The following is a 21,763-nucleotide window of genomic DNA, read 5'->3' as shown; positions in this document are numbered from 1 at the left end:
AAGTTTGAAGATGAAATTAAGAGTTTTTTGAATAGTCGAGCTAGATCTGAGCAGGTAATCGTTGGAGGTAATTTGATTAAAGAGGTTATACCGAAGCTTAAAAAGAAGTTTTCTTGTGGGACAGATGGGATTTGTGTACGCCATTTTGAGTTTACCAGTGATTACCTTTTTGACCATATCGCTTTATTTTTGCAGATGACTTTTACAGTAGGAGTTGTGTCTAAGTGCTTATGTGTTAGTGTTGTAACTCCGCTTTTGAAAAAAGGGAAACCGTTGTATCAATGTTCGTCTTATAGGCCTATTACAGTTTTTATTGTGTGTTTCAAAGATTTTTGAGTAGTTGATTATTGATCATATTCGTCAGCAGTGTGTCATGCCTCCTTTTCAGTTTGGGTTTCAACCGCGTCCCGGTTGCTACAACGCTTTAAGGAGTTTATGTACAAGATTAAAGGATGCTGAAAGGTCAGATAGTCCTTTGGCTATTGGCGCATATGACATTAGTAATGCTTTCGGATCTCTAATTCATTCTCAGGTTATACATGAGTTATTAAAAAGGGGGGGGTATCTGTAGATGTAGTTCGACCTCTTTATTGTACGTACAGACACCTCCGTGTACGTTTAAAGATTGGATCCTCGCTTCTTCCTTCAGAACTCCATGTGAATATTGGAAATAAACAAGGAACAATTACCTCTCTTACTATTTATAATAACGCAACCCTAAGAGCCCAAGAGGATTTATCGCCTTGCTGTATATTGAACGGTGTTAGTGTGTCTGTTTTATGTTGTGCGGATGACGTTCTTAACCTAAGCAGGATTGTGTTTAGTTTAGAAATAGGTTATAGGGGGATTGCTAAGAATTATATTATTTGTCTTTTTTTAAATACAGCTCAGTCTCAAATCTTCTTATTTAATTTTAACCGTTCTGAAACTCCTGATAGTGTAAATCTAGGTGATCCTGATGTTGTACCACTGCATGAACTTGTGTACCATGGTTTGCCTATTGGTGCATCGCTAATGTAAACTCAGAAATTACTTATTGACTTAACCGAATGTAAGATCCGTAATGTGTTTGCTGGTGCAGTTGGATCACAGCTGAATCTTGGTAAACGCCACCCTGTGAAAGTTTATAATGCTGTTTCTCTACCTCATGTTCTACACCTAGTTCCTTTCTGGGACATTTTTAACCAATCGGATAAAATAGAAATCAGGAGGGCCTATTTTAAATATTTAAAGTTCCTTATGTGGGTTCCTCCTTAGACTAGGAATGGTGGACTGCGGGAGAGATACAGCTTGCCAGATCCTCTTGATATAGCAGATAAGCTTTTTCCTAGCTTACGGGTCATCCGTTGAACCCCCCTTAGAAGAATTTTTTGTTTTAATGCTAATTTCCTTTTTATTTATTTATTTATTCATTTTTTTTTTTGCTGGGTTACTATGATTTTTTTTTTTAGATTTTGCATTATTTATTTGTATGATACATTTAAACAGGTTTACAACCCTTGGAGTGGCTTAATTTTCTTGAAATATTACTTTATTACTTGAAATTTAATGATTACTTGAAAGTTAAAGTTGTCAATAATTGTGCGTAATTTTGTCAAGTGTCCTTTTCCTTTTTCTTTTTCTCATACTCCTATTGGTGCGTTATTGTGCGTTATTGGTGCGTTGTTGTTATGATTCAGAGGGTGATAATCCAATTATTATTATCTCTTAACTTATAAGGCCAACTACGAGTACTAATGTAACCAGATTACGGGGAAAAGTTGCGTAAAAAATATCACATCTTCAACGAATGACGGCTATTGCACTTTATTATCTTCATGTTGGAGAAACTAAATCCTAAATTATGATGTTTTTTCCTTTTTTTTACCTTAATATATCTTTACTTATTCATATTTTTTGCTTTAAGCAAAGTGCCTGTCACTCACCGCTATTTCATATTTTGCAAACCTGGTACACTATTTTTGAAAGAAATGGGCTTTTAAGAAATTGCTTAGAGATAAATTTATTAAGAAAAGGGATATATTTTATAGAAAACTTTGGGATCGCTACTTTCCTTGTAATCTTTGTACGAGGATAAGTAGAAGAGCCCAGGGAAGAATTATTACTGAAAAATGATAATTATAAATTAGGAAATTAACTTCTTTTTTTTCCATAGTACAGAAAACTAGTCTCAGCCTTGCAAAATATAGAGAAGAAAACAGACTTATCAAACACTTTAGGTTAATTAGTTTTAGATTAATTATACCTTCTATTAGATTGGTATTATTATTTTTCTTTGTTTTCTTTTCCCTTTTACTTCTTCGTCTCTTTTTCTTTTCTGTTGTACAGCTAATTCCCTTCTCAGCTGCAACAGTTGTGCTGTTACAAGTTGCAATAGTCTCCAAAACTGTCCCATTAACATACTTGATCTCATCTACCCTATGAGCAATGTTTGCGCTTGTACCCTTAGATGTCTTTATCTCATTGCTTTTACTTTTCTTTTTTCTATTTCTCCTTTGCCTTTTCTTCTTTTCCTTGGCACATTTCACAACTTGTCCATCATCTATTGTTCCGCCGTTGAAACTTGCTTTAGTCTCCAAAGCAGTCCCATTGACTTTTTGCCTTCAATTAACTCAAAAATAATACTTCCATTTGTGCTTTCATTTGTTGCTATTAATGCGTTGATTCCTTCTTCTTCTTCGTTTTCTTTCTTCTTCTTCCTCTTTTCTTTTTGTAGTTTTCTTCTTCGCTTTCTTTTATTTCTTCTTCTTCCTCTTTTGTTCTTTTCCTTTTTGCATTTAGCTTCATGCCCAGAATCCACAGTTGTATTCTTACAAGTTGCTTCCATAGTTTTTTCATTTCTCGTTTCATATTAAATGTCAGCTATAGTCACATTTTCTCCTTCAAGCAATTCTATTTTTCTGCTTTCTCTTTTCTTTTTCCTACTTTTTACATGAATTTTGATCTTACATTCCACCCCCAACTCTAAATCAACAGTGAAATCCTTACATGTCGTCCTTTTTGTTGTAGTAAAAACTGGTCTTTGAGTAGATTGCGTTCCGGCTATTGAGCTGCAGACGCGACTGAAATCTGGACAACAATCCCTAGTGAGATGACAACGCGAGTTACACTGACAAGATGAGCGAATGTCAAAGCGGTTACCACAACGATTTTTGCAGCTATGGCAGTGTTCAATGAAGTCTTGGCAGCAGTTACCAGCCTGTAAAGGTTATAATAGATGATGATTATGAAGGTCCGATAAAAAAAATAGCAAAAAAAAATAACGAGAAACAAAATGATAGTAAAAATAATAAAAAAATCCGAGAACTGGAACAGTTGCTTCTTTTATTTACACTTTAAATAATGAACACTAAATAAGAATGAACACGGTTGCCAGCATCAAGAAAAAACAGCCAAGGGGTAATATATATCCAGAGAGGTAGGCAAGCAGTGTCGTGATTAGTAGAAATACAATACAAAGCAATATGACATGCTATGTAACAGAATTTTCTCTGTCATAAAAATACAAGTTAACTATAAACAAAACAGTGAAAGAATTAAAATCTAAATAAAACATGGGTTCTATTGCTTCATGTCTTTTTTACTATTGCTTTATATTGGTTCAAAGAAAAAAAAACACTTTTACCAAATGGGAACAACAAGCCTACATGTGTCCATTTTGTTTAGACTATCCTATGTTACACATTCGAACGCAGTTTTTACTATCCTATTAAATAAAGAACAGAAATTCTTTCGAATATAAGGAGGAGTTGTCCTCTTCTCAACACCTCGCTCTTCACGTTAAAGTTTTTCAGTGCTTTTTAGAAAGGTTCTTATTCTAATTAAACGGCCCTTGTGGTTCAGGAGCCGTTCTTAAAGAATTGGGACAAAAAGACGAACTTTAGGGTAAAGAACAAGTTATTGAGGAGGGGCTATCCCCTCACATATGGAATAATTTCTGTTCGTTTTATGTTTTAGTGTTGTCCCTTACTTCCAGTTAAATAAAAACCTTTTTTTATGTTGTTTGTGACCGTTTTTCAAATAATACGGACAGATCCGCCTCCCCCTACATACCTACATGGAACCCCCTTTCCCCACGGAAAATTCCTCCTTGGAAAATACATTCCACGCAAAATACCCTCTACCCAGAAAATTCCCCCTGACATTTCCATTCTCGCTGAAAATTCCCTCTGGAAAAATTCTTGCGGAAGATTCCGCCAGAAAAATTCTCCTTAGCATACTTTCATTGGAGAAAGACTCTTGATGCATCCATTGATATCAAATTCTCTTTTTTTTTTGGAGTTTCGGTTACTATCGGGCCCAGTCACTCCTTACTTACAGTTCGCGTTAGCGTAGCCAATTTGATATTCGTATCGAGAAAAAATACAACTGACCTCGTTTTAAATTATTCTAGTTCTGCTGGGAAGTTCTACCTTGTCCATGGTGTTAGCAGGCTTTAATTTTTAATCTAACCCCCGTTAAAGCCCCAAAGAGTCTTCTTCTATCACTTATATTATTCTATGGTATCAACACTGTCAAAATTCAAGAGTGATTTCACAAGCCACAAAGTGACATTGGTCACAATATGACCACCCACTGGAAGCATATCTCTGAAATATAATCGAGTGCTTTTTTATGATAATTCTTGTCGCTTAGAACTATCTTAATTGAAACAAAAAAGAAATTCATTCTTTGTTGGAAATCAGAATAATATTTTTTTAATTGGAAGGGAAACTTCTTGTAAAATGGGACACGATAGCCAATTCATCGAAATTCCGATACAGTGATGTTTAAAATTTTAGGTATGTGACAGTTGTTCACTGTTTAATAGGTGATCATTATTATAGTTTTGATAAACTATATCTTTGTGTAATTTTTACGTTGTTTGAAGGTTTAGAAACAAATAAATACATTATATTGTATAGCTAATATTTCGTCTTGAGGGTACTAATAATGGTGCTGATAACTCATGGTAATACCAAAACATATGAGAATTAAAGAACAAACTTAAAACTTAAAACAAGAAGAAATTACTAAGAAATGGCTATTACCTTTCCCCCATAAAACAAAACTTAACCATCTTAATATTATAAGACCAGAAAATGGTTAGAAACCATATTCTTCGTATAGCTTGCTGTTCAAAAACAATAAGTTTTTCTGCTTTTTTTTACACCGTGTATTTTTATTGAGTTTGAATAGCTTCCATGCCATAATAATTACGAGTGATAACAGACAAAAAAAAACAAAAAACAATACGACAAAGATCAATAGCAGATAATAAACAAACACAACATGTACGAACTATCATGAAGTCATACCTTCCGACTTATACATCCATTAGGTAAAGTATAACAGCCTGGAATAGGTAAATGAGCAATGAGTTCAACAAAAATATGTTCAGAAATCTAATTTCCTGTGGGTCAGTGGGGAGGGTTGCAACCAAACACCTTATATTATGAGACTATAAACTATTACATTGAAAAACTACACTAAGAGATCCGAGGTTCTTTCGTTTCCCCATGGTTTGATTTTTGAATTAAAATCAACTTTGTGGACTTTAATGAAAAAGTTGAGAGCCATGGCTAATTGGAGAAAAGCCAAGATAGATAGTCTAAGCGACAGGCAAACTTTGCATATCCCATTTCCCAAACTATATAAAAAATAATGTCATTTCACTTGCTGATGGATAGAATCGTGCAGTTGTGTGTCTGCGTTTTGCCATTTTTGAGCTCGAAGTCAAGTTACTGTTGAGATGTAAGGTGTTTTCTGCCAACAAAGAAAAGAGGCATGCAGATCGCTTAGCATAGCCTGACTAGGTGTCTAGGATTGCAATTTCTTTGGTAGTAACTCTTCAGCATATCCCCGGTTACAATTATGCATATAATATTCAAAAATACAAAGCCAAATTACTTACTTGTATACAGTCATTATGACACTGGCAAGGAAGACCAGGAATAGGTGATGATGTGCCACACTTTCCTTTGCAAGATCGGCTAAAAACACGGTTTGGCAATCCGGAGTTGGATCTTGCACGATCAACAGATCCAGCAGCTTTAGCAACAATCATTTCCTAAGGTTTATACAAGATTAGAGTTTAAAGTGTTGGACAAAGAGATCGTTTTTCAAGCTAATAACTGAAGGGGCGCCCACTTTCCACCATCTACTTGCATCTCAGAGCGCCACTTGTGCCAAACAACTACCAAGCATGGCAGTGTTTCTGCCGTGCTTGGCACAGCTTCAACAACGCTTGGCACAGTTTATTCTATGCTTGACACACTTCAGCTACGCCTGGCACAGTTCCGCCACGCTTGGCAAAGTTTCTGCCACCCTTGTCCCAGTTTCTCCCATGCTTGGGACACTTAGGCCACACTCAGGATGCACCAACTGTTGTGTCATTTTTGAAATTGGGCATCCTCTCGCTAATAACAGTAAACTAGATTCTTTTTAGATTAAATGCTCAGATACGTTTAAGTGTAAGGGTTCACTTTCGAAAAAGCATGGAATTTGTATTATGTTATAGAAATACTTGTCCATGGCAAACAACATATTTGCCAAGAAATTGCAGCCTTTTCTATGAAAAAAAACTAGCTCATCGGAGAAAAATGAACTAAAATACAAAAGGCCTTAATGTACATGTCTCCTGTGAAAACATACGATATTGTGACAAGCATATTATTGCAATGGTTAGATTTATATCTTTGTATTCATTAGTTTCAGAACTATCCATTCGCAGAATCAGAAATACGATATTGCTTGAGCTCTTTCTTAGAGGATGGTCTAAACTTGCTTCAGAAATAGCTTTCTTGCCTGTTTCCATTGAATTTTAATCTAAAAGAAAAAAAAATACAAAGCCATTTGTAAATCAGTCAGACCATACCAGACGGATATAGCTCAAAATCAGCTATCAAATGATGGTAGAATTGATGTTTTCGTTGAAAAATTACAATTATAAAAATTAATAAAAATTTAAATTATACAACTGCAGAAAAATAATATATTTTTCTTACACAAGGAACGTAATAAAAAATATGATGTTACTTGAACTTTTTCTTAGAGGATGGTCTAAAATTGCTTCAAAAATAGCTGTTTTGCCTGTTTCCGATGAATTTTTAATCTAAAAAAAAAAAAAAATAAAAAGCCATTTACAAATATGTAAATCAGCCAGACCATACCAGACAGATAAAGCTCGAAATCAGCTATATAATGATGGAAGAATTTATATTTTACGTTGAAAAATGATAATTACTAAAAACTAAATTTATACAATTGCATAAAAATAATATACAAGAACTTACACAGGAAACATAACATAAAATATGATATTACTTAAACTTTTTCTTAGAGGATGGTCTAAACTGGCTTAAAAAAAATTTTTTTTACATGTTCTAACGAATTTTTAATCTAAAAAGCCATTTACAAGTACATAAATCTGTTAGACAATATAAGACGAATATTGTTCAAGGTCAGCTATCAAATGATGATAAAATTGATGTTTCAAGTTGAAAAATTAAAATTATACAACTGCAGAAAAATAAGATACCAAAACTTACACAGGGAACATGACATTAATTATTATTTCCATTTTTTTGTCAAAATCACATGAGGCCAACGGCTGTGCAGGTCACTATTCAAAGGTCAAGGTTTCCAATATTTCATTCTAAGTGCAACCAAAAAACTGGGCTTGATTTTAAGCTACCTGGCCTTGATGTTTCTGACGTTTCCTTCTTCTTTCAGTTTAGTTCTTTGCTGTTTCAATTGTGGAAACACTTATACCAGAATTTACAGCTGATGCAACAGGAAAAGATTAGGTCTAAAATAGCTGTGGCAAAACAGAACAAGGTTTGATGTTGAAAAAAAAAAAATCCAAAATACAGAAACTTTTTTATTATATGAGAGGGACGCTAAAACATTATAACAATAAACAAAAACGGAATATTTGGTTTTGAACAGAGTATCTAGTAAGTTTTTTTTATAAAATAGAATCTTTTTTTTTAATTCAAATTATTTGAAAAACACTGTAGTCGCAAAAATTAATAAGAACTAGGTCGTACAGACCAAACCCAAAGCTAATACAAACATTCAAACATAAAATCATTTGCCAAAAAATATTTTCATTCTAGTTAGAAACAAATAAAGAGTCATCCTGGGATCAAAGTTGGTTATGCTACAAGCTAATAGACTAAAGGCAATAACCGATTCATTTCATCAATTTGTATCGACGCTTCTACTAAGGTCCTTGCGACATCCCAGCAGTGTGGTGCTGCAACTGAGTTCAAACTCTGGTCCCGTATTTACAAGGTGATATCAAACCCACTGCGCTACCACAGAGCATCACATAATTGTTGAAAGTGTTCAATCAAGTGCTTTCTGGATGAATTAATATCTTGAAAGAAAGCATTCTTATCAAAAGGGATTCGTTTTGTTGTGAATTTGTGTACGAATTTTGATGCAGCTATTATTTGTGTATGTTTTGGATTAACGACGCTTCTTGACTACGAAGGTCCTTCCGACGGCCCAGTAGTATGGTGCTAATGCTGAGTTCGAACCCTGAGTGCAAAACTAAGAGTGCTATTTTACAGTTTTTCAACTTAGAGAGGTAGCATTTAATTTCACTTGCAATTGCACCAATGTGTTGAGCAAAAAAGCCCAAGAATATGTCAAGCACAGAAAAAACTCCTACCAGGCTTGAGCACCTGATTTTTGACACTGATGCTTGGACACTGATCAGTTGGTGAACTTAAAATTTTACCTTTCAAGATGGAGCCTCAGAATTTGAAACACAAAAATGGCTGCATACTTGAGTTTATTAATTTGGGCTCCATTATAAGCTTATGGTCCTGTGGTGGCACAGTGGGTTTGATCTCATGTTGGCTATAAGAAACCAAGAGTTTGAACCCAACTGTAGCAACACACTGCAGTGCTGAGGTAGGGGCATTAATACTCAAAAGCGTCGTTAATCCGATACAAACTTTATAAGCTTGTGCCAGCTACTTAAATTTCCTTAAAAAGTGTAATGATTAATCTATTTACGATAACACAAGTAAATTGGAGGCAGATCATTTCAAAGAATTTCACCAGCAAGGGAGTCCAAAAGATCTCAATCTGCCTTGATAATGAGGTTCCTTAGATGTAAGTTTCTTACCTCTGCTACTCCACCAGCTTCTTGTACTCCGGTGAAAGCATTTGCAGCCGCTACTTCAGACCCTTGCCCAATGCCTGGTGAAACTGAAATAAGTTAAGTTTTGAGAAGACCACAGTTTTGATTTTAGACAGTCATATTTCCGGTGAAGATAAATAAAGTTCAAAATCAATAATAGGAATAATGAATAATGAACTAATATAATAATGAATATTATAGGAAAATTATCGATAAAAGGATAATAGAAAATCTTTTTAATAATTCTTCAGAAGCTTGCACTTTTTTTTAAAAATTTGAAAGCATTTGAGAATTTAAAAGTATTTGTTTTTTAAGAATTTTCACTAGCATTCTCTTTATTTCACATGCCCAAATATCTTCAATGTACGACGATTTAGCATTTCTAGGAGGTTGTACCTCCAGAGCTGCCTCTTTCAAACTGAACGATGCTATATATTTTTTCTATATTAAATTATCCCATAATTATCATCAAAGTCGTCATTTTCGAAAACTTTGGACCCTATATTTCAAATACTTATGAACAATGTTGGCAATCATTTCAAATTGGCATAAATGGGTTGACAATTAGGTCCCTAGCTGTAGACTGCTGTTTTTCACAAAAATTAATTCAATTAGCTTGTATTTAATAATTAGTAGCGTAAACACACAAGGAAGTAAAAACTAAGAAGAGCAAAATAGAGGGATAAAGCCACGAGTGTTCAGGGGTCAATGGCATTCCCTGAAAAAATAGACGAAATTAGAAACTTTTCTTAGAGACAGTGGCATTAACGCTCAAAAATCAGAAAAAGGGAAATATTTTTTTCACAACCTGGGGTGGGGGGGGGGGGCAAAATTCGGTGTTTTTTTCAATTTCTGTACTGAAAGTGCGGTACTAGTGCATTATATGGACCTTTCTAAATGTAAAGTTTGGTAAATACTAATGAAATAAAATAAAATAGGATGAATATATAATTGTTTATAAACAAATTTGGGCTATATATTTACACATTAGGGGGGGGGGATGGGGGGTAAAGCATAGCATATATTAAATACATAACCTAACCTAACCTAGGTACCTTTTTCCCCCCCTAAACCCCAAAAAACTACAGTTTAAATATCGTAACGCAATGAAACCCACCCTATGCGTTGCATTACTCTATAGCAGTCTCTTGAATTAACCTGTCAAAAACAGATTTTTCGTGAATGGTTTCCTTGTAAAGACCCATATAGTGCCTAATTACCGAAAGTGCCAAAAAAGGCAATCTTCAATGAATATACCAAACAAATGGTTCAAAATAAATAAATAAACGGGAAGGGGCAAAAAATCTAGGGGGTAAGTGCTCCTATGCGCCCCCCCCCCCCCCTCCAAATTGACACCAGTGCTTAGAGACCAAATCCTCTGGGTACTTGACCCCCTTTGTCGTAAAATCTACTATTACTACCTATAAACATAATTAAATGATTTTAATTTATAATCAGCAAACATATTCATTATAACATTGCTCCCCTCCCCCGGCCAAATTACCCTGGCGGCGTGTTTGGATAGAACAAGAAAATGGAAAAAGAGCCATGAGCATTACAGAAGAAAAATACCCAGTTTAATCTTCTTTCTTTCTTGTTTTTACTGTTTACCTACACAATTGTCCATGTATGCAACTACCAGCCAATTACTTATCTTCAAACCTGAAAATAATCATGTAAAGATAAAGGACGGGTACCCTAACACTGAAGTCAAGCGAGTATTATTCACTGTACAGTTAGTAAATAGTACAGGTATATAAACAGTAATGCAAGTTTTTTTTCGGAAATGAGACACATCACAGCGCCACAAACGGACGGTGGTCAACAGATGAAAGTTTTGAATAATTTCCGCTGTGAGTCCGTAGGTTTCTGATCCTTGAAAGAGGATGTACAGTCTATTTTCTTTTATATGCTTGTCTTCTGGAAGGCTTTGCTGCTAGTAAAAAATAGCACATAGTAATCTGCTCGAAGCTAAATGGCTATTAAACCTCGTTTAACGAATAAAACGTGAACCAAGATTATTTTCAGTCCTTATTTCAGAAAGGAGAAAATTTAGGATAATGAAGAAAAACAAGGTAATTTACAACCAGTGAAAGAAGAAGAAGAATGCAAACAAATCGGCCGAAACCTCCGCTCAGCCGTTTTCGATGTGGAAGAATAATACAAAGTAAATGAAAACCCAGGTGAAAACATAAAGGGCATGAAATAAAAGATAAGTTCTTTCTGAAGTAATGGTGAGAAAGTAACTAATTAAACACCCCAACAATGAATGGCAGAACCGAAATTTCAATGGATAATTTACTTAAGGGTTTTCTGAATGCTAATCTTTATTTGGATTTGGTATTATCAAAATCTTCTTTAGATTCCGAACGTGAGATGAGATGACGTCAAAAATGCGGAATCGGCATTAATAAGAATATTAGAAAGAATAAGATTTAACTGTTAGCTAACACTTATTTTACGGTCAACTAATATTATTTTTCCATTAAAGCGAAAAAACAATCCCTCAAATATCCTCACCAGAATTGGCGCAAAATTGACACTAGTGGCAACCCTGATCTAGATGAGTCACTATACTAGACGGGAGGTTTTTTGCACCTTACTTTAGTCTCCCCATTTTAAGTAAAAGTTGCTGCAATTAACCCAATAACGTAGCTTTAATTTAATGTCTAGGCTAATACATAAAATTATATGATGTTATAAAATTTTAAAATGTACAAAATAATTTATGTCAGAAATCCTGAAATTTATTCCCCTGCCATTGCTGGTATCACCTGCATCCCAATAAACAATTATACATCCCATACCTATGCGACTGGAGAAATGTCTACCAGAAGCGTCTTTCTCAATTTGTAAATCATTTAGAGAAGGTGCGGTATACTCTTTCGTTTTGGCTCAATCGAAGAAAAAATGATGAAATATTATTAAAAGGCAGAATCCATAAATCCAATTCTGAACTCCAACAAATTTCAAAATATCATTCCCATAGATGCTAGAGATTTGTTGGACGATGTTGAACTTAAAGAATAAATATTACACATTATGGAAATTTGGTTCAGAAACAGGACACGTCACATCGCGCGGTTGGGGAAGTTTCCCAAAGCGTCATAGCAATAGCTTCAACAGGTCTCAAATATTCCCGTCACAATGCGCTAAAAATTTGTCATTAAGAACACGCAAAGGCAAAGTCATGACGAAAGACGTGTGACTGATGTATCCCAAAAATCTTTAATGGAGAGTATAGAAATTTTCAAAAATATATTGACAATTCTTTGAAAAGTGTGCTGTGGTTGAACCGACTGATAATCTAGATTGATAAAATTCGGATTTACGCTCCAATACCAGCAATCTAAATGATGAGTAAAGAATCTCAATGAGGAGCCTCTTATGAGAAGGGACGAGGATAAAATATTATTCATTTTTTCTTTAATGAAAACTGCAAATTACTTGAAATCTTTTTAGGTATTAACATCAAAAGCATTTGACACACTCTGAATTTTGTTCGTTTATAAGGTAACCCCCTAAAAATAAGAACTAATATCAATTATCGATGAAAAGTATCTTGGCTAATTCATAATAAATTAGATGCCAATTTCACAAATTCCACCTGACAAACTCAAACATAGTTTTCATGCTCAATCCAAAAACTTTTTCCCTAGTATAAGCCCATTCAAAAAAAAAAAAAAAAATTACTAATGCCGAGATTTAGCTGCCGCCAATTTGAGGCAATCAGAATTGTCTATAGTTTTTCAACCAAACAGAAACTGTTGTATGGGAAATCTGATTGGATCAAATTAGCACTAACAAAATTTCGGTGCTGGTAAAATCTCATTGTGAATGGAGCTTATATGAACGAGAAGTTAAACAATTTTATTTACCTATCTGACAATCTGGCTTAAAAACAGATCAAATATTAAAAAAACTTACCAGAGTATGTTAAAATTACGAAATGGGCAATTGAAGCAATGGTAGCAACAATTGCTGATGTATCTACCATGCTCGGTTCGCCTCAGTATTTGGCTAGAAAAGGGGAGAAATTAATTTAAATCTAAATTAGCTGGTCTCCTCTTTATTTAATGATTACATATATATTATTTAGTTGAAAAAAAAAAATGACAGTCTCAAAGCCAAATGGGTCGAATTTGCATTTCGGAGCCAAAGATTTGAAAAAAAAAACACATCAAAAAACATTTTGATAGGCCAATAAATTAAGCAGAAGGGAAAATTAAAGGGGGAATCAAAGAAGGAAAAATCAAAAATATAAAATGGTTCAAAACGAATTCGCATAAAATTGGCAAAAGAATACGTTGACACAAACACAAATCATAACACACCAAAGAGATAAACCGAAAACGAGTAAAATTTATCAAGGAATTAAAAAATGAATAATAACAAACAAAGAGGGAACGAATAGGAGAAATGTTGTGTCTACAGTGACACGGCATATCTAGCATATCATGTGACATTGTATGCCTACATGTGTTAATGTGAGTAATTTTTTTCATATATATATATATATATATATTTATATATATATATATATATATATATATATATATATATATATATATATATATATATATATATATTTTGTATATATATATATATATATATATATATATATATATATATATATATATATATATATATATATATATATATATATATATATATATATATATATATATATATATATATATTATATTATATATATATATATATATATATATATATATATATATATATATATATATATATATATATATATATATATATATATATATATATATATATATATATATATTCTTCTATGATGATTTAATTTACTCAGGGATCAGCAGCTACCCATATCCAGAGGGAGGCCCAGCAACCATTCGTTGATTGAGAGGGGGCAGTGGTGGTGATCATAGCCTATATCATGAATATTTCTGTAAGTAAAACCAAACATAATTAAAGTGATTATTGTCAAATCAAAATTATTCTCAAATCTAAGCTCCAGAATTTAAATCTGATTTATAAATTACTGATTCATACTTTAGATATTATAATATATATATATATATATATATATATATATATATATATATATATATATATATATATATATATATATATATATATATATATATATATATATATATATATATATATATATATATATATATATATATATATATATATATATATATATATATATATTGTTAGGAGACTTGTCAGTTTATCTGGCCTCCCTCAGGCCATTCAGCGCGTCCCTAGGTGCTGATAGGGGAACGTTCTACAGATATGTAGGGTACCTCCACAGGAGGAACGGACCAAGAGGGGACCTTATCCCTGGGGGTCCATAACAATAACCAGGGCACCCTCGCCCGTGGTCATAAATAGAGGCGGAGGAGGAAGAAGGCCCCTAAAAAGTACACTCAAAAGGGCCCACTGGTTGTCCACATGTCCCATGAATTGTATACCTTCTCCCAGTAATTGGTTAAATTGCACGGTGATGCAGAACACCATCGCGGGAGGATCCTCTCTAGAAGGACAACTGTGGCAGGGCGTAAAGTCTAGACCTATGGACAACGGCCTTTGCACACGGTTGCCTCGACCTTTTCGGGGTACCTGCAAAAATGGTAACCTTGTCGTTAACTTTATTCCCACTTGAGAAATGGTGCCCCTCCTGGAAATTTTAGCTTATTAAACGAAACAACATTTGCACTGGATTCTGATGAATGGACAATTCTTCTGGGCTTGGTATGTTTTGATGGGCGTCTTTGGGCTTAAAAACCTCTTCCTAGTTAATTTAACTATTATGGGTTGCCTTCCCCGTAGTAGCATAATATTTGTAGGCATGAATATATAATGAGCAAGAGGTAATAGGCTTGAGACTGTCTGTGCAGGATTTCGACTCTTGTTGATAGAGGAGCATCACCAAGTGCTGAAAACCATGTTGTGACCAAGATGGGCCCAGAATTGCACACAGCCCCTATTCGTGGAGGTCCCAGGGACTTCTTGCGATTTAACTTTAAATCATCTTAAGTATTTTGGTGTACATTAGAGAATATATTTGAGCCCTGTCCTACACTAGTATTCAGAACTATTACGTTTCCAGATGCGAGAATAATTTTAATGATTTAAATAGAGGGAAAATTGGAACTTGGAACGCTACAACGTTAAAAAATGACGATCGTATTGACATATAGAGCGACAAATTCAGATGATTCGAACTGGATTTATTAGATATTTTAGAAACTCATATCCCAGGGGTAGGAAGCATGAAATTAGGTGATATAGAATTTGTTTACTCAGGCAGAAAGGATGGGGTCTATAAGCAGGGAATACAGCTTGTGATGAATAAAAAGATGCTAAGTCTTGTTTAGGCTGGGAAGGTATTAATAATAGAATACTAATTGCTCATTTTATGACTAGAAAGTTCAGGGTATCAGTTATAGTAGTATACGCCCCAGTAGAACCGACTGACGGAGATACTAGGGACTCAGATGAATTTTACTTACAGTTACAGGAGCAAATAGACAAGGTCCCAGGTAGAAATATGATGTTATTACTGGGAGATTTTAATGCCCAGGTTGGTAGAAATAGGGATAGATGGTATCCTAGCCTAGGTAAATTTGGTGTAGGAAAAGAAAACAGTAATGGATACAGACTTTTTCAATTTTGTAGGTATAACAATCTAGTTATAACCAATACGGTGTTTGGTCATAAAATGGCTCATAAGTTAACACGGTATTCATGTGATAGTAAGACAGCAAACCTCATCGATAATGTTATAGTAAACCGAAGACTGGCAGGATCAATACAAGATACTAGGATATATAGGAGTGCTGTTATTGATGTTAAAAGTAAAGATCACCATTTAGTAGTGTCAAGAGTTAATTTAAAGCAGAAATATCGGAAGGGTAACTACCTCCCGGGAAGTTATGATGTTGGTAGACTCCAGGATGAGAATTTGAGAGAAACTTTCCAGGAACAGTTGAATACTAAACTTCAGAGTTTAAAATTTGATGATGTGGAAGATGGTTGGAATAATTTTAGAAAAATAATTTGTGAAGTTGCTAAAGGTGTATTAGGGAAGAAAGCTAGAACTGGAGCTAAGAATATTAGTGGGAAAGCTTTATGTTTAATAGAAAGGAGAAAGAACTTGTACAAGAATTATCTGAGTGATAGATCGTATGAAAACAAAAGAAATGTAAAGAAAGTGGAGAAAGCATTAAAATATGCACTAAGGAGGTGTGAAGTGGAGGCCGTGGATAAAATTACCGAGGATCTGGAAGATGCAGCTAGACGGCATAATAGTAAAAAATTGTACTGGCACGTTAACAAATTGAGAGGGAGTAGTCAATCCGGACGTGTCCCAGTTAAAGATAGGAATGGGGTCGCAATTAGCGATAAGGAAAATACTAAAGCGAGAGGGGCCGAACATTTTGAGAACTTGCTTAACCGAGATAGAGTTGCAGGAAAAAATATAGAAGAAAATGAAAAAATTTGTGATACCTTGGATGTGAAGGAAGATTTGTTTTGTGAGGAGGAATTAGCAACAGTACTAAAAGGATTAAAGAATAATATGGCTCCAGGTGCTGATAGGGTGGTAAATGAGTTCCTTAAATATGGTGGCTCTGAGGTTAGAAATAAGTTATTGAAGAATATGAATATGATTTTTGAAAAAGGGGAAGTACCTAACGATTTTAGCAAAACCTTAATTAGGCCACTTTATAAGAAAGGTGATAAAAGTGAGTGTGGTAATTATCGAGGCATTAGTCTGGTCTCTGTAGGTAGCAAATTACTTGGTAATATGATACTTTTTAGACTGAGAGAGGCTGTAGACAAAGTTTTAAGAGAAGAACAGTATGGTTTTAGAAAAGGTAGAGGATGTGTCTACCAAATTTTCACTCTTAGGCTAATAATTGAGAGTGCCTGAGTTTTCAAACACCTTTGGTCCTCAGTTTTATAGATTACGAGCAAGCGTTCGATTCTGTTGATAGAAAGAGCTTTAGTAAAGGTTTTATCCTTGTATGGTATACCAGACAAATATATTAAAGTGATTAGTGCTATATACGAGAATAATACTGCTGCGGTTAAGGTAGGAAATGAGGTTAGCAGCTGGTTTTGTATTAAATCAGGAGTTAAGCAGGGTTGTGTTCTATCCCCCTTTCTATGGATTATTTTGATGGACTTTGTTTTAAGGAGCACAGGAAAGGCAATGGGAGACCACGGAATCAAATGGGGAGGAAAAAGTCTCTTTCAAATGGGGAGAAGAATAGGAAGATAAGTCTGCAAACAAAGGTTAGAATATTAGAAGCTACAGTGATGACAGTGGTCAAATATGGTTCTGAAGCATGGACGCTCCGAAAAGCGGATGAAGATTTGCTAGATATTTTCCAGAGAAATGGCTTAAGGATTGTTCTGGGTACCCGGCTGACTGACCGTATTTCAAACAATAGGCTATACGAAAAATGTGGTTCAATACCGCTCTCTAGGGCTACAATGAAAGAAAGGTTGAGGTGGTTAGGGCACGTTGTGCGGATAAAGGATGACATATTGCCGAAGATTGTTCTCTTCGGCCAACCATCTAGGGCTAAACGGAAAGCATCTATCTAAGGTCTACATTTTTAAGATCTATCTCACACAATTTGCCAGAAATTTTCATTTCCTTGGTCACTCCGTGCTCAGAAGTACAGCCTCTCTTATAGCCAATGCTTCTGCATTGAAGGATTTACACTGAAATTAAGGATTTTTAAATTTCGGTAAGCTTTCTTTCAGGATTTTGAGAATCCGAGATTTCTCACGGTTTTCATACTTTTTCTGAATTTATGTTGACTTCAGCAGAAAATCGTGTTTTAGGGGAAAATTATCATAATTAAAATCCGACATACCAGCTGAAATTCTTTGTGCTTATCTGTACTTCTTCTTCCGATGTTAGAACTTCTAAAAACCATCAAAATTTTAAGTTCAAAACGTATCCGGTCATTTTCCACCCATATCAAAATAGTCAGACGAGAGATGGTAGTAAGCTAATGGTGACATACAACAAAACATCCTAAATATACAGTGAACTAAAGCTATGCTACAGAAGAACATTTCTTTCATAGGCAGCGCAATCGCGCTGCCTAACTAAAGAACGATGTTGGCACAATGTATTATTTTTTTTTCTTCCTTAGACCAGGGCACTTCGTATCAAAGAAGTTGTCGTAGAAACTGCAAAAAGAGCTCATTCGATTGGAAATTGGAATGGCTAGTGTACTTTTTAATAGTCGAAAGAGATTGGAAGGCAACTAACACCCCTTCCACGCCCCCCATTTTCCCAAACACATCCAATCAAAATTTTGAGATAGCCATTTTGTTCAACGTAGTTGATTTCCCGATAGAAATTATGATTTTGAAAAGAACACTCCCCCCCCCAGCCCTCAGGGCAACGGTTGTAAGTTATGCCCTGGGGTCATATAAGGTTCTTATAGACAGCTTTGTCATAAAAACTTCAAAAAGGGCTCATTCGATAGGAAATTCAAAGAATTAGTGCCCTTTTTAACAGTCGAAAGTAATTGGAGGGCAACTAACCCCCCTCTCACGCCCACCTTTTCCCCAAACACATCCAATCAAAATTTTGAGATAACCATTTTGTTCAACGTAGTTGAAAGTTTTGGAAATTAGGTCTTTGAGGATGACAGCCCCCCTCCCCCCAGAGCCCTCAGGCAAGGGATGTAAGTTATACCCTGGGGGCATATAAGGTTTTTATAGAAAGCGTTATCGTAGAAACTTCGAAAAGGGCTCATTCGATTGGAAATTGAAATGGCTAGTGGGCTTTTTAATAGTCGAAAGTAATTGGAAGGCACCTAACAGCCCTTCCACACTCACCATTTCCCCAAACAGATCCAATCAAAATTTTGAGATAGCCATTTTGTTCAACGCAGTTGAAAGTTCTGGAAATTATATCTTTAATCAGGACACTCCCCCACAGTCTTCAGGAAATGGGTTATAAGTTATGCCCTGGGGACATACAAGGTTTTTATTGAAAGCTTTGTCGTAGAAACTTGAAAAAGGGCTAAGTCGATTGGAAATTCAAAGAGCTAGTACCCTTTTTAATAGCTGAAAGCGATTTGAGGGCAACTAACCCCCCTCTCACGCCAACCTTTTCCCCAAACACATCAATCAAAAATTTTAGATATCCATTTTGTTCAAATTAGTTGAAAATAATGGAGATTAGATCTTTAAGGATGACAACAACAAACCCCCCCCCCCACAGCCCTCAGGGCAAGGGTTGTAAGTTATGCCCTGGGGGCATATAAGGTTTTTAATAGAAAGCGATGTTGTAGAAACTTCAAAAAGGGCTCATTCGGTTCGAAATTGAAAGGGCTAGTGCCCTTTTTAATAGTCGAAAGTGATTGGAGGGCAACTAACTCCCTCTCATGCCCACCAGTTCCCCAAACACATCCAACCGAAATTTTGAGATAGCCATTTTGTTCAACGTAGTTGAAAGTTCTGGAAATTAGGTCTTTGAGGACGGCACCCCTCCCCCCTCCCCCACAGCCTTTAAGGCAATGGTTGTAAGTTATGTCCTGGAGGCATATAATGTTTTTTATAGAACGCAATGTTGTAGAAACTTCAAAAAGGGCTCAATCAATTGGAAATTGAAAGGGCTAGTGCCCTTTTTAATTAGATAGTCAAAACTGACTAGAGGGCAACTAACCTCCCTCTCATGCCCACCACTTCCCCAAACACATCCAATCAAAATTTTGAGATAACACTTTTTTTCAACGTAGTTGAAAAGTTCTGGATGTTATGTCTTTGAGGATGATAAACCTCCATACCCCTCAGGGCAAGGGTGGTAAGTTAAGCCCCGGGGGCATACAAGGTTTTTATAGAGAGCATTGTCATAGAAACTTCAAAAAAAGGTCATTCAATTGTAAATTGAAAGGGCTACTGCCCTTTTTAATGGTCAAAATTGATTGGAGAAAAACTAACACCCCTCCCACGCCAACCATTTCCCGAACACATCCAATAACTATTTTGAGATAGCCATTTTGTTCAACGTAGTTGAAAAGTCTGGAAATTATGTCTTTGTGGATGATAATCCCCCGATAGCCCTAAGCGCAAGAGTTGTAAGTCATGGGGGCATATAAGGTTTTTATAGAAAGCGTTGTCGTAGAACTTCAAAAAGGGCTAATTCGATTGGAAATTGAAAGGGCTACAGCCATTTTTAATAGTCGAAAGTGATTGGAGGGCAACTAACCCCTCTCTCACCCTCACCATGTCTCCAAACACATCCAATCAAAATTTTGAGATAGCCATATATTTATGGCTATCTCAAGAGGTTTAAGCAAATCTCTTTTCCAAACTACCCAAGAGGTAAAGTTCTTGGTACTTTTTTTAGAGGTTTCGGCAGTTTCTTTTTCTCGTTAAGATTAGTCACTTATTACTTGTAAATTGTACAAGCAAGTCAGAAACTAGTAGCCAACTTTCCAGTTGTCTACTGTAGCCACTAATCCTCTCTATGATTTTTATCAATTATATTTACAAGTTCAATATATATATATATATATATATATATATATATATATATATATATATATATATATATATATATATATATATATATATATATATATATATATATATATATATATATATTAAATAAAGTATTGAGTATCTACCACTAAGTTTTCCAGAGCCCAAGTTTTCCCATATGAAGTAACTGTAATGGGCATGTTTATTTTTTAATATAATTTAAATAAAACACGTTACCGTCAGCATAACTAAAATAAAACATTCGAGTGTTCGAACCTTTTTAATAGTCTAAAGTGATTGGAGGTCAACTAACACCCCTCTCACGCCCACCATTTCCCCAGGTACATCCAATCAGAGTTCATTCTATTAGGAATTGAGAGGGCTAGTGCCCTTATGAATAGTCAAAAGCAATCGGAGAGCGGATGATCCCCTCCCATGCCAATCATCTCCCTAAACACTTCCGATCCTAATTTTGATATAGCCATTTTGTTGAACGTAGTTAAAGGGTCCGGAAATTATGTTTTTGAGTGTGAAAACCCCTCACAGCCCTCGATGCTAAGGTTGTAAGTTATGCCCTGGGGGCATATAATGTTTTCATAGAAAGTGTTGTCGTAAAAACTTCAAAAAGGGCTCTTTCGATTGCAAATTGAGAGGGCTATTGCACTTTTTAATAGTCGAAAGTAGTCGGAGGGGGAATAGCCCCCCGCGCCCATCGTTTCCACAAACATTTCCGATCAACATTTTGATATGGCCATTTTGTTCAACCTAGTTGAAAGGTATGGGAATTATGTCTTTGAGGATGAAAACGCTCCCCTCATATCCCTCATGGTAAGGGTCGTAAGTTATACCCTGGGGAAGTATAAGATTTTTATAAAAAATTTTGTCGTAGAAGCTTCAAAAAGGGCTCATTCGACTGGAAATTGACAGGACTAGTGCCTTTTTTACTAGTCGAAAGTGATCAGAGGACAAATGTCTCCCTCCACACCTATCATCCCCCCAAACACTTCCTATCAAAATTTTTATATAGCCATTTTGTTAAGCCTATCAAAAATGTCTGAAAATTATGTCTTTGAGGATAACAAATCCTCCCAGCCCTCAGGGCAAGGGTTGTAAGGTGCG

At 35.2% G+C, this 21,763-nt stretch overlaps 1 protein-coding gene across 1 annotated transcript in view; it reads right to left on the bottom strand.

The window, feature by feature from the left end:
* The window catches only part of LOC148940152 (uridylate-specific endoribonuclease A-like), a 63,399-nt gene that overhangs the window by 15,093 nt on the left and 26,543 nt on the right, over window positions 1–21,763 (bottom strand). The window contains exons 2-5 of the mRNA XM_089105786.1: window positions 13,064–13,156; window positions 9,122–9,204; window positions 5,894–6,049; window positions 2,989–3,199 (exon numbers count right to left, since the gene is read on the bottom strand). Of these exons, the coding sequence (XP_088961912.1) occupies window positions 2,989–3,199; window positions 5,894–6,049; window positions 9,122–9,204; window positions 13,064–13,133 (520 nt within the window). The 5' untranslated portion in view covers window positions 13,134–13,156. The remainder of the gene's footprint in view (window positions 1–2,988; window positions 3,200–5,893; window positions 6,050–9,121; window positions 9,205–13,063; window positions 13,157–21,763) is intronic.

The sequence above is a fragment of the Artemia sp. Qi Xiang Cuo genome, chromosome 20 (assembly GCF_049724085.1).
Source record: "Artemia sp. Qi Xiang Cuo chromosome 20, ASM4972408v1, whole genome shotgun sequence".
Taxonomy (NCBI): Eukaryota; Metazoa; Arthropoda; class Branchiopoda; order Anostraca; family Artemiidae; genus Artemia; species Artemia sp. Qi Xiang Cuo.
The sequence above is the reverse complement of the archived record's forward strand: the minus strand, read 5'-3'. Positions and strand labels throughout refer to the sequence as shown.